The sequence below is a fragment of the Mesoplodon bidens genome (genome assembly GCF_964165515.1).
Source record: "Mesoplodon bidens genome assembly, chromosome: 14".
Taxonomy (NCBI): Eukaryota; Metazoa; Chordata; class Mammalia; order Artiodactyla; family Ziphiidae; genus Mesoplodon; species Mesoplodon bidens.
The window spans coordinates 19,711,878-19,725,793 of NC_138170.1; the positions used below are offsets into that span (position 1 = coordinate 19,711,878).

General features: G+C 36.8%; 1 protein-coding gene across 9 annotated transcripts in view; it reads left to right on the plus strand.

Moving 5' to 3' along the window:
• IL1R1 (interleukin 1 receptor type 1) overlaps nucleotides 1–13,916 on the plus strand; it is a 99,134-nt gene that overhangs the window by 81,387 nt on the left and 3,831 nt on the right. For 8 of the 9 annotated variants that reach the window (XM_081254244.1, XM_081254239.1, XM_081254236.1 and 5 more), the window contains 2 exons: nucleotides 4,315–4,432; nucleotides 5,155–5,306. In XM_081254244.1, the coding sequence (XP_081110370.1) occupies nucleotides 4,315–4,432; nucleotides 5,155–5,306 (270 nt within the window). Of the gene's footprint in view, nucleotides 1–4,314; nucleotides 4,433–5,154; nucleotides 5,307–7,734; nucleotides 13,911–13,916 lie in introns of those variants that run through there. The other variant, XM_081254242.1, reaches the window with a different exon arrangement.

Consider the following 13,916-nt stretch of genomic DNA (forward strand, 5'->3'; position numbering starts at 1 on the left):
CAGGGGGTGTGGGTTCGATCCCAGGTTGGGGAACTAAGATCCTACATGCCTCGCAGCCAGAAAACCAAAACATAAAACAGAAGCAACTTCAAATAAAGACTTTAAAAGCGGTCCAAATCAAGAAAATCTTAAAAACAAAGACCAAGTTCAATAGGCCTAGGAATAAGAAATGTAATTTATTTGGTGCAGGATGGATTTCTTATGATCAGAGTTAAGCTTTTAGGTAGAAGAGTAGGACTACAGGCCAAAAAGACAGTTATTCTAGAAAATTATTTTTCCAGGTTAGTGATAATGTTAATTTCAAGAATAAAGATGTAACACGATAAGCATTCAGATCTAAGCTATGCAATACAGTAGCCACTAGGCATGTGTGGCTACATACATGTAAATTTAAATTAAGTAAATTTATTTAGTTTAATTAAAAATTAGTCCCTCAGTCAAGGGCTGAAGAGCGACATGTGATTAGTGACTACGTATGAGACAGCACAACTATAGAACATTTTTGCCAACGCTGAAAGTTCTGTTGGAAACCACTGGTCCAAACATAAGCACAGATTTTTGTATCAGAGGATCAAAAATCAGGCTGGCATATAGAACTCTGTAATAGTAACTGCGTGATGACAAAGAGCAGTTGTACAGAGATTAGAAGGTAAAATGTGTGACCTCTGTACTTGGCCAAGTTGTTCCTCATGGTGGAAAGTAACATAAAGACATTCATAGATGTAAACAAAGATGTGAAAATTTTAAATATTGTCCCGTAGAATCCAGAGCAGGGTTTCAACCCTTTTCTCCCCATTATTGCTCCCCTGTAGTGCCTAACAAGCCATTTTTCCCCTAATCCTCTTTACTTTCTCAGATATTTAATACCCAGATATGCACTATGGCACTTTGAAAGGCCACAAACCATCGCAATAGCTAAGCTTTTCTTGCTCTCCTTGCTAAGAAACACATTTTGCCCTGTTGAGAAAGCATGCTTGAGGAATGTATACTTCAGAGCTCTAAAGCCTAGATTTGATCTACAATCTAAAAATAAGTTTACATTAGGAAATAATAATTTTAATATATCACATTGATCAGAGGCCTGATCACTATGGCATATGATTATCCTATAATCAGGCATTTATTTGATAAGATTTCATATTAATTACCAATAAAATGACTTAGAAAAATAGGAATTGAGGGATACTTTCTGCACTTAATAACATCAGTTCAAACCAATCGTCACCAACATTTTTAATGGTGAAACACTATATCGTGTTAAACCTTCTACAGGTCTAGGCCTTCTCATTGAAGTCAAGAGCAAGACAAAGATGCCCATATAACCAGTTTACCTAACATGTTCCAGAAGTGCCCACTAATACAAAGATAAAAGAACCAAGGCATGCTGACTGTAGGGGAGAAAAGAACTGTATTATTTTCAGATCATATAATTATGTACCCTACAAATATTGTATTGGCCAGATATAAAATTAATATTCTAAAATATTAGACTTATTTAGCAAAAACCAAGAAAACAATGGGAAAAGAGATCCTATTTGCAACAGTAAATGCCATAGAGATGTCTATAAGATAGCTTAGCAAAACCTTTAAAAATTATATTGGATTTATAAGGAAGAAAAAACCGACCAAACAAAAACTCCACAAACTCTAACCTATAAATCTCAAAAAACTGGGAGATTTAAAGCATACATTCTTAAAGGGATGGGGAGATGTTGTCTGCAGTGGGGAGAAAATTGGTTCTTAGGAGGTGAAAAAATCTAAATCAATAGATATAGTGTATATCTGTGGTATTAAAAATTCATGGAGAGTTAGGCAACTGGGATAAAAAAATCCAGAAAAGCTTCAAAGGGAGCAATAATAAAAACAATCTTGAGAAACACAAATTTAAGAAAAACTGTAATAAGGATGTGTATTTTTCCTATATGAAAAACTGGAACTTGTAAAGATATGGGCTCTCAACAGTAAGTTACAGATTTAATGGAATTCCAATAAAAATATGAATGGGCTTAAAAATTGGCAAGTGATACTGAAATTCACCTGGGAGAATAAAATGCTGAGATTACTAAGATAATACTGGGAAGAAAAGCGAAATGATATGAATATTTACCCTAAAACTACAATAATTAAGAGTGTGAAAAAATGTCGTGAAGAACCTAGGGGTAAAACGGGAATAAAGACACAGACCTACTTGAGAATGGACTTGTGGATATGGGGAGGGGGAAGGGTAAGCTGTGACAAAGCGAAAGAGAGGCATGGATATATATACACTACCAAACGTAAGGTAGATAGATAGTGGGAAGCAGCCGCAGAGCACAGGGAGATCAGCTCGGTGCTTTGTGACCACCTGGAGGGGTGGGATGGGGAGGGTGGGAGATGCATGAGGGAAGGGATGTGGGAACAGATGTATATGTATGACTGATTCACTTTGTTATAAAGCAGAAACTAATAAAAAAAATAAAAACTAAAAAAAAAAAAAAAAAAAAGAGTGTGGTACCCCTGGTGCCAGTATACACATTCAGATCAACCTAGAAAGCCCCAAATAAATAATTATTTTATAATTCTTACATAACAGATTAGTGAGGAAGAGATTTATTATTCAATAAGAGATTCTGGAATTATCAGTCAACTATGTGGATAAAAACATTAAGTTAAAGCTTTCTCTCATACCATACCCAAGTTATATTCTAGACAGATTAAAGAACTAAAACAGTCAAAACAATACAACAATGCAAACATCATACATACCTGAAAGAAAAAAGTACATGGAGTATTTTCCTGATTTGATGGTAGAGAGAGCTTTTCAACAACAAAAAAATAGTGAAGACATAGTATAAAACAATTGTAAATTTGGCCAAATAATAAAAATATATACACTAAAGAATTTCAATAAACAATAACAAAATGAAAACAAGCTCTGAAAGATATTTGCGGTAGTTTTCATGTATGATAAAGAGTTACCATCCTTGATAAATAAAGAGCTTCCATGCATCATATGGTTAATAATATGAGAATGCAGTTTAGTAATGGCCATTAGGAATAACAAGCAATTCTTTTTTTTTAAATTTATTTGTTCTATTTATTTATTTTTGGCTGCGTTGGGTCTTCGTTGCTTCGCCTGGGCTTTTCTCTAGTTGCAGAGAGCAGGGGCTACTCTTCCTTGCAGTGCACAGGCTTCTCACTGCGGTGGCTTCTCTTGTTGTGGAGCACCGGCTCCAGTAGTTGTGGCTTGTGGGCTCTAGGGCGCAGGCTCAGTAGTTGTGGCTCATGGGCTTAGTTGCTCCGCGGCCTGTGGGATCTTCCCGGACCAGGGTTCGAACCCACGTCCCCTGCATTGTCAGGCGGATTCTTAACTACTGCGACACCAGGGAAGCCCATAAAAAGCAATTCTTAAAAGAAAGGCAAATGAATTCTAAGCTTATGAAAAACATGTTAATTCCCCATGAGCTCAAGAAATGCAGATGAAAATTTAAATGGAATTTTTTTCTTCTCTCAGTTGACAATGACTAACCAAAAACACTTGGTATCTGGGCTTTTGGGGATAAATGACTCTTGCATACACTGCTGGACAGAGTGCAGACTGATATAGTCTCCCTTGGGACAGGGCGTTTGGCTTTTTTTTTTTTTTTTTTGCGGTATGAGGGCCTCTCACTGCTGTGGACTCTCCCGTTGCGGAGCACAGTCTCCAGACGCGCAGGCCCAGCGGCCATGGCTCACGGGCCCAGCCGCTCCGCAGCATGTGGGATCCTCCCGGTCTGGGGCACGAACCCGTGTCCCCTGCATCGGCAGGCGGACTCTCAACAACTGCGCCACCAGGGAAGCCCATGGCTTTTAAAAATATGTATCTCTTAACTCAATTCTTCCAGATTTTTATTCAGAGTAATACTTCAGGATATGTACAATGTTGATGTACAGGAACATTCATTGGAATGTTAATCATAATGAAAATTAGAAACAAATTATGTTTAGCAATAGGAAAGGAATTCATCATAATATGTCTGTATGATGGAATACTAAACTGCCATGAAATAGCCTATTTTGGAAGGCTAATCACGTGAGCCAAAATTCTCAATGTACAATAATTACAAATAGTAGACACTGACACCCCATTTTAAAAATTGCATACGTACACAGAAAGGTAAGGAATGACATACGTAAAGTTACGAATAGTGCTTATCTCTCGGTGGTGGATATAAGGGCAATTTCTTCTTTTTGCTTTCCTGTAATTTAAAATTTTTGTTCAACAGTCATTTATTAATCTAGATAGATCAGGTAAAAGTCCATTAATGTTATGATTAAAAATACATTCCTTTGCAGGATCCTGGCTCCAACTGATCTGCAATGTTACCGGCCAGTTGAGTAACTTTGTCTACTGGAGGTGGAATGGGTCAGCAATTAAGGAATATGAGCCTCTGATGATGGAAGAGTTTACACAGTAAGTATGCTAAGAGCCAGACATGCCATAGAGACATTTTGGTATTAAATTCCATGTCATACGTTATATAACCATTATGATTGAATCTAGTGGCAGTGATCAAGTTGGTCATTGATTGGTCCTTAACCCTTTGCTGCCCATATGGAGTTTTGCTAATCTCAGCAGGATTCATAAGATCTTGTCCAATGAAGGTGACAATACATGTCATTATGGTACAAATTCCAGACCACTTGGAAGGCCTTCTCGTAAATTCAGTTAAAAATGTTGCAGCATTCCCATGAAGCAATTGTCCTGAATTATCCTTCATGTCTTTCCATTTTTAAAGTAGTTTAGAAAAGACTCATTATTTGTGGCCAAGAATCAGGCACTCCCCTGCTCAGGTCTCTGATGGCGCCCTATTACTTCTTAGCATCACCTGCAAACCCTTTCCCATCTGTCCCAGTCTACTCTTGTTTCATATATTCTTTGTGCCCCATGGAGACCAGAATGCCTATGTCCCCATTTTCCTCCCTGGAAGCTGGTAATTTTATTTCTCTGTGCTAGTGAGTCTTTTACTAACAGTGGTCTTAGGGCTATGAAATATCAGATCAATCTTGCTAAAAGCCTGATTCTTATACCTGTGCTTAGGGCTGGTGATTATTTCTGCTGTAATGATAAACCAGGGATGCTTATCGTATCTATAATTGATGCTATTTATACAATTTTACTACTCTTTTGAACAGCATTCAGAATCCTTTAAACAAAAGAAGGAGTACAGTCATCGCACGGCTTAATATTACAGCAGTGGAAAGTAAATTTTTTCTACATCCATTTGTCTGTTTAGCCAAGAATACAGAAGGAAGGAGTACAGCATATATCCAATTAATACATCCAGGTAAACAACACAGCTGTTTATTTGAAATGCAATTTTGTTTTCCTGTAGTAAGATTTAATGACCTTGAGGTTTACAATGCTATTTCCTCTGTCCAGAATGCTCTTAGATTCCTCTTAACCTGGGGACTGCCATTTCTTTTTTACTTCCCAGCTGAACTATACTTCTTCTAGGAAGTTTTTCTGTCCAGCTGCCTACTCTTAACCCGTCTCTCTGCCCAAACAGATGAGGTATTAGGGCCTCTGCTATGCATATCCATATCTATATTAGTTTTCTTTACTTGAATATAAAGTCTGAAAAAAAACAACAATAAATTGTGTGATGTTGCAGATAGTTACTAATCATTTCTATTTCCAGAGCTAATAGCAACTTAAGTCTGGTCATCTAGATAGATCATCTAGATAGATCAGGTAAAAGTCCATTAATGTTATGATTAAAAATATTTTTAGGTAAACAACTACATGATGAATGCACAGGGGAAGCCTAAATATCCACTTTCCAGACAGGATGTTAGAAGTTACTGGTTTTCATGAATTCTGTAATCAAACACAATATTGGCAGTATTTGTGTTCCTGCTCACTGATTCATTTTTCTGCCTCATTTATTTTGCCATTGATCCCTTCTAGTGTATTTTTCATTTTCATTTAAGTTATGGTATTCAACTCTGGTTGCCTCTATATTTTCTAACTTTGTGTTAAAAACTTCTTTTTGCTCTGTGCATCCATTCTTTTCCCAAGTTCTTGGATCATCTTTGTGATCATTATATTGAACTCTTTCTTGGGTAGATTGCCTATCTCCACTTAATTTAGTTGTTTTTCTGGGGTTTTATCTTGTTCCTTCGTCTGGAATGTATTCCTTTGCTGTCTCGTTTTGTTAACTTTCTATTTGTATTTTTATGTATATGGAAGATTAGTTATGTTTCTTGGTCTTGGAGAAGTGGCCCTCTGTAGGGGATGTCCTATGTGTCAGTACACTCCCCTCTTGCTACCCAATGGCCTGGGACCAGCTGGTCCCAGGGTAGCTTCTGACCTGTTTGTGTACTCAGTTCCACAGGCTGTGGGATGATAGTTTTCTTGATTCTGGTGGGTGAGGCTGGTTTAGGGGCTCATGAAGGCTTCCTGGTAGGAGGGGCCAGTGCCTGACCACTGGTGGGTGCCGCTGGGGCTTGGCCCTCTGTGGGGCAGGGCCGTGTCAAGGGGAACATCTAGAGCTGGCTGTGGGCTCAGGAAGTATTTAGGCAGCTGTCTGCTGATGGGTGGGGCTGTGTTCCTGCCCTGGGTGGTCGTTTGGCCTGATGCAGCCCAGCACTGGAGCCTACAGGCTGTTGCAGGAGGCCAGGTCTTGATGCCAAAGACCCAAGCAAGATATCTGCCTCTATCAAGAGTTCACGCAGATGAACACTCCCAGATATGTCTGCCACCAGCTTTTATGATCCCAGAGGGAGCCACAGCTGCCACCTGCCCAGCAGACCCTCCAAACCAGCAGGTAATGACTCCTATGGAGTCACTGCTTTTGCCCTGGGTTTTGGTGTGCACAAGACCTTGTGTGCCCTCCAAGAGTGGAATCTCTTTCCCCCAGTCCTGTGGAGCTCCTGCAGTGGAGCCTCATGGGCCTTCAAAGCCAAATGCTCTGGAGGCTCTTCCTCCTGATGCCAGACTCCTAGGTCAGGGAGCCTGATGTGGGGCTCAGAGCTCTCATGCCTGTGGGAGAACTTCTGCAATATAATTATTCTCCAGTTTGTGGGTTGCCCACCCGGGTGGTATGGGATTTGATTATACTGCGAGTGTGCCCCTCATACCATCTCATCGTGATTTCTTCTTTAATTCCTTGGATGTAGAATGTCATTTTTGGTAGGTTCTACTCTTTTATCGATGGTGGTTCAGCAGTTGTGATTTTGGTGTGCTCGTGAGAGAACTCAAGGTCCTTCTACTCTGCCATCTTGTGTTTCTTATTCTTAAAAGGCTTCAGTGATTCCTCATGGCCTACTGGATATTTCAAGCCTCTTTCAAGTGTTATTCAGCTTTCTCTCCCTCCTCATTTCACTGATACTCTGCAGCATTTGCCAGCTCTCCTTAAAATTCTACTCTCTGCTTCTTGTACTTTCTCTTACTTCATTGTACCCTTATTTCCTTTGCTGTCTCCTTTTCTTTTTCATTGCACTAAAATTATTCTCCTCAAAATTTCACCATTAGAGTTCCTTATTTGCTCCATTAATAGTTTGTAAAATTGGTCTTGAGACCACTTATTTTCAGAATCATATAGGTTGCTTTTAAAAGTTCAGACTCATAACCTACCATGGGGCTGAAAAATTAGATTAGGAAGACCCAGTGGTGGAAGCCACTATTACAGAACAGAAAAAAGAATGAAAAATATGAGGACAGTTTACAAGACCTTGGGGACAATGTCAAATGCACCAATATTTGCATTATAGGGGTCCCAGAAGGAGAAGAGAGAGAGAAAGGACCTGAGAAAATAATTGAAGAGATAATAGCTGAAATTTCCCCTACCATGGGAAAGGAAACAGTCACCCAATTCCAGGAAGCACAGAGAGTCCCGTACGGGATTAAACCAAGGAGGAACATGCCGAGACACATAGTAATCAAACTGACAAAAATTAATGATAAAGAGAAAATATTAAAAGCTACAAGGGAAAAGCAGAAAATAACATACAAGGAAAACCACATAAGCTTATCAGTTGGTTTTTCAGCAGAAACTCTGTAGGCCAGAAGGGAGTGGCACTGTATGTTTACAATGATGTAATGGAAAAACCTACAACCAAGAATAATCTACACAGCAAGTTTATTCTTCAGATTTGATGGAGAAATCAAAAACTTTACAGATAAGTAAAAGCTAAAAGAATTCAGTACCACCAAGCCAGCTTTACAAAACATGCTAAAGGAACTTCTTTAAGCAGAAAAGGAAAGGCCACAACTAAAAAGAAGAAAATTATGTAACAGGAAAGCTCACCAGTAAAGGAAAACATACAGTAAAGGCAGGAAATCATAGACAGACAAAGATATGAAAACCAGTAATCAGGAGACTACAAATGCAGGATATTTAAAATGCATTTGAAATTAAGAGATCAGCAACTTAATACAATAATGTATATATATAGCCTGCTATACCAAGACCTCATGTTAACCACAAACCAAAAATCTACAATAGATATACACACAAAAAAGGAAACTAACACTAGAGTTAGTCATCAAATCACAAGAGAAGAGAACAAAAGAGGAAAAGAAAAAAAGTCTTACCAAAACAAATCCAGAACAATTAACAAAATGGCAATAAGAACATATGGACTGGCTGAATGGATACAAAAACAAGACCCATAAATACGTATATCATCTACCAGAGACCCACTTCAGATCTAGAGATATATACAGACTGAAACTGAGGGGATGGAAAAAGATATACCATGCAAATGGAAATCAAAAGAAAGCTGATGTAGCAATTCTCATATCAGAGAAAATAGACTTTAAAATAAAGACTGTTACAAGAGACAAAGAAGGACACTACATAATGATCAAGGGATCGATCCAAGAAGAAGATTTAACAATTGTAAATATATATGCACTTAGCATATAAGGAGCACCTCAATATAGGAGGAGAATGTTATCAGATATAAAAGGAGAAATTGACAGTAAGGCAATAATAGTGAGGGACTTTAACACCCCCACGTACATCAATGGACAGATCATCCAGACTGAGCATCAATCAGGAAACGCCTTAAATGGCACAGTAGAGCAGATGGACTTAATTGATAATTATAAGAGCATCCCATCTGAAAGCAGGGAATACACATTCTTTTCAAGTGCACATGGAACATTCTCCAGGGTAGATCCCATGTTGGGCCACAAAGCAAGCCTTAGTAAATTTAAGAAAATGGAAATCATATCAAGCATCATTTCCAACCACAACACTGTGAGATTAGAAATCAACTACAAGAAAAAAACTGCAAAAAACACAAACGTGGAGGCTATATTATATGCTACTAAAGAACCAATGGATCACCTGAAGAAATCAAAGAGGAAATAAGAAAAAAAAACCCTAGAGACAAATGAAAAAAACATGTCCATCCAAAACCTCTGGGATGCAGCAAAGGCAGTTCTAAGAGGGAAGTTTATAGTGACACAATCTTAGGAAACAAGAAAAATCTCAAATAACCTAATCTAATACCTAAAGTAACTAGAGGAAGAAGAACAGACAAAACCCAAAGTTAGTAGAAGGAAAGAAATCATAAAGATCAGAGCAGAAATAAAGAAAATTGATAAACCTTTAGCCAGACTCATCAAGAAAAAAGGGAGATGGCCCAAAGTAATAAAATTAGAAACAAAAAAGTTACAACTGACACTGCAGAAATACAGTGTCATAAGAGGATCATAAGAGACTACAACTAGCTATATGCCAATAAAATGGACAACCTAAAAGAAATGGACAAATTCTTAGAAAGGTACAGTCTTCCAAGACAAACAGTATGAAACAGAAAATATGAACAGACCAATTACAAGTACTGAAATTGAATCTGTGATTTTAAAACTCCCAACAAACAAAAGTTCAGGACCAGATGGCTTCACAGGTGAATTCTACCAAATGTTTAGAGAAGAGTTAGTGCCTATCCTTCTGAAACTACTCCAAAGAATTGCAGAGGAAGGAACACTTCCAAACGCATTCTATGAGGCCCCCATCACCCCGATACCAAAACCAGACAAAGATGCCACAAAAAAAGAAAATTACAGGCCAGTATCAGTGATGAATATAAATGCAAACATCCTCAAAAAATACTAGCAATCCAAATCCAACAATACATTAAAAGGATTATACACCATGATCAAATGGAATTTATACCAGGGATGCAGGGTTTTTTCAGTATCCACAAATCAATCAGTGTGATACACCACATTAACAAATTGAAGAATAAAAACCATATGATCATCTCAATAGATGCAGAAGCAGCTTTTAACAAAATTCAACACCCATTTATGATAAAAACTCTCCAGAAAGTGGGCATAGAGGGAACATAACATAATAAAAGTCATATATGACAAACCCACAGCTAACATTATAATCAACACTGAAAAGCTGAAAGCATTTCCTCTAAGATTTCCTCAGGAACAGTACAAGGATGCCCATTCTTGCCACTTTTATTCAACTTAATTTTAGGATTCCTAGCCAGAACAATCAGAGAAGAAAAAGAGATAAAAGGAAACCAAATTGGAAAAGAAGTAAAACCGTCACTGTTTGCAAATGGCATGATACTGTACATAGAAAATGCTAAAGATGCTACCAGAAAACTACTAGAGCTCATCAATGAATTTGGTAAAGTTGCAGGATAGAAAATTAATACATAGAAATCTATTGCATTTCTATACACTAACAATAGATCAGAAACAGAAATTAAGGAAACAATGCCATTTATCATCACATCAAAAAGAATAAAATACCTAGGAATAAACGTACCTAAGGAGGCAAAAGACCTGTACCCCGAAAACTATCAGACACTGATGAAAGAATTTGAAAATGACACAAACAGATGGAAAGATATACCATGTTCTTAGATTGGAAGAATCAATATTTTCAAACTGACTGTACTACCCCAGGTAATCTACAGGTTCAATGCAATCCCTATCAAACTACCAATGGCATTTTTCACAGAACTAGAACAAAAAAATTTTTAATCTCTATGGAAACACAAAAGACCCTGAATAGCCAGAGCAATCTTGAGAAAGAAAAACAGCTGGAGGAATCAGGCTCTCTGGCTTCAGACTATACTGAAAAGCTACAATCATCAAAACAGTATGGTACTGTCACAAAAACAGAAATATAGATCAATGGAACAGGATTGAAAGCCCAGAAATAAACCCAGACATCTGTGGTCAATTAAACAAAGGAAGCAATAATATACAGTGGAGAAAAGACAATCTCATCAATAAGTGGTGCTGGGAAAACTGGACAGCTACATGTAAAAGAATGAAATTAGAACATTTTTTAACACCCTATACAAAAATAAACTCAAAATGGATTAAAAACCTAAATGTAAGGCCAGATACTATAAAACTCCTAGAGGAAAATATAGGCAGAACATTCTTTGACATAAATCACAGCAATATTTTTTCCAATCCATCTTCTAGATAATGCCAATAAAAACAAAACCAAATGGGACCTAAGTAAACTTTAAAAGCTTTTGCACAGCAAATGAAACCATAAACAAAGTGAGAAAACGACCTATAGAATTGGAGAAATTATTTGCAAATGATGCATCTGACAAGGGATTAATCTCCAAAATACACAAATAGTCATACAACTCAATAATAACAAAAAAAACCCATTCAAAAAATGTGCAGAAGACCTAAATAGACATTTTTTTCAAAGAAGACATACAGATATAGCCAACAGGCACATGAAAAAATGCTCAACATCACTAATTATTAGAGAAATGCAAATCAAAACTACAATGAGGTGTCACCTCATTCTTGTCAAAATGGCCATCATCAAAACATCTACAAATAATAAATGCTGGAGAGGGAATGGAGAAAAAACCCTCATATGCTGTTGGTGAGAATGTAAATTGGTATAGCCACTATAGAGAACAGTATGGTGGTTCCTTAGAAAACTAAAAATAGAGTTACCATATGATCCTGCAATCCCACTTCTGGGCATATATCCAGAGAAAACTATAATTCAAAAAGATACATGCACCCCAATGTTCCTAACAGCACTATTTAACAATGGAAGCAACCTAAATGTCTATCAACAGATGAATGGATAAAGAAGATGTGGTATATATTTGCGATAAAATGTTACTCTGCCATAAATAGAACAATTCCATTTGTATCAACATGGATAGACCTAGAGATTATCAAACTAAGTGAAGTAGACCAAACAGAGAAAGACAAATATATGATATCGCTTATATGTGGAATCTAAAAAAAAAAAGATACAAATGAACTTGTTTACAAAACAGAAATAGACTCACAGACATAGCAAACAAACTTATGGTTCCCAAAGTGGAAGGGGAGGGCGGGGGATAAATTAGGAGTTTGGGATTAACATATACATACTAATATATATAAAATAGATAACCAACAAGAACATACTGTATAGCACAGGGAACTATACTCAATATTTTGTAATAACCTATAAGGGGAAAAAATCTGAAAAAGAATATATATATATATACAATATATATACATATCTAACTGAATTATATACATATTTGTATATATAACTGAATCACTTTGCTGTATACCTGAAACTAACATGACATTATAAATCAGCTATTCTCCAATAAAAAAATCTTAAAGTGTTTGTGAAATATTTTAAGATAATTTGTAGTTGAATTAAAATACAGTATTTATGAATGTGTACATGGAAGAAAATCTAAAAGAATCTATGGACAAACTATTAGAATTAATACTAAATGAATTTAACACGATCACTAGTGTATATGTTTATATATAGTATTTCTATGTATTTCTGCAAGTACCAACAAGTAAAAATTAAGTTTAAAAAATAACATTTACAGTAGCATCAAAAACTATCAAATATTCAGTATGTAGGAATAAATCCAGCAACAGCTGTTCAAAATCTGTGATACAAACTAAAAATACATTATTGAGATAAATTAAAGACCTAATAGATGGAGGGCTATACAATATCCATGGATTGAAAGACTGAAATACTCAGTATTATAAATATGTTAGTTCCCTTCAAATTAATCTATAGATTCAAAACAATGCCAATCAAAATCTCAGCAATATTTGTGCAGGTGTGGGTGTGCATTTGTGTGGGCATGTTGTTGTGGGCACGTTTATCCTAAAGGTCATATTGGAAATGTAAAGGGCCAAGACTAGTCAAGGTGGTCTTGAATAAAAACAACAAATCGCGAAGATTTACACTTCAGATATCATGATCTTGTACAAAGCTACAGTAATTAAGACTGTAAACGTGCACTATCAGTTGGGCCAATCGGATATTGATCTATCTTGAGTTCCACTTCATAGCCAGTTCAACTGCAGATGGATCAATGACTGAAATTGGAAAAGCAAAATAACAGAGCTTTCTGGATGCCTCCTTGGCCCCTGACATTTAGAAGGCTCCTTCTTTCTCTACTCTCCTCCCCCTTACCTCTCCACATGACTCCTCTGCAGTCATCAGATGAATAACTAGCATGTGAAGCTGGGAGGATGTGGAAGTGTGAAACACTGTCTGGCATCCCTAAACCCTTTTCTCCTTTCCTCCTGTCTTCAGCTTTCTCCACCTGACTCATCTACTTTTGTAGAACTTTTGTAGGCTTTTAAGTGACTCTGACTTCACTCGTAGTCCTATGGAATGCTCTATCCTATGGTCTTTGGTATTTTTTCTATGTTATTACATACGACTTAGGTGAAAATTTAATATAATGCACCTTAGTTTTATACAGTATCCATTCTCAATGACTTTGTACATTAGTATTCATTAATAAAAGATGATAATGAATGGGTTAATACTGTCTGGGATTTGGGATTACAGGCCAATCCCAAATATGATTTCTCTGGGATGATGTTTAATTTGCTATGCTCAATTTTTAAATTCTTTGGGTTCTAATATTTTTTCTCCTCTTTTCTGCTGTAG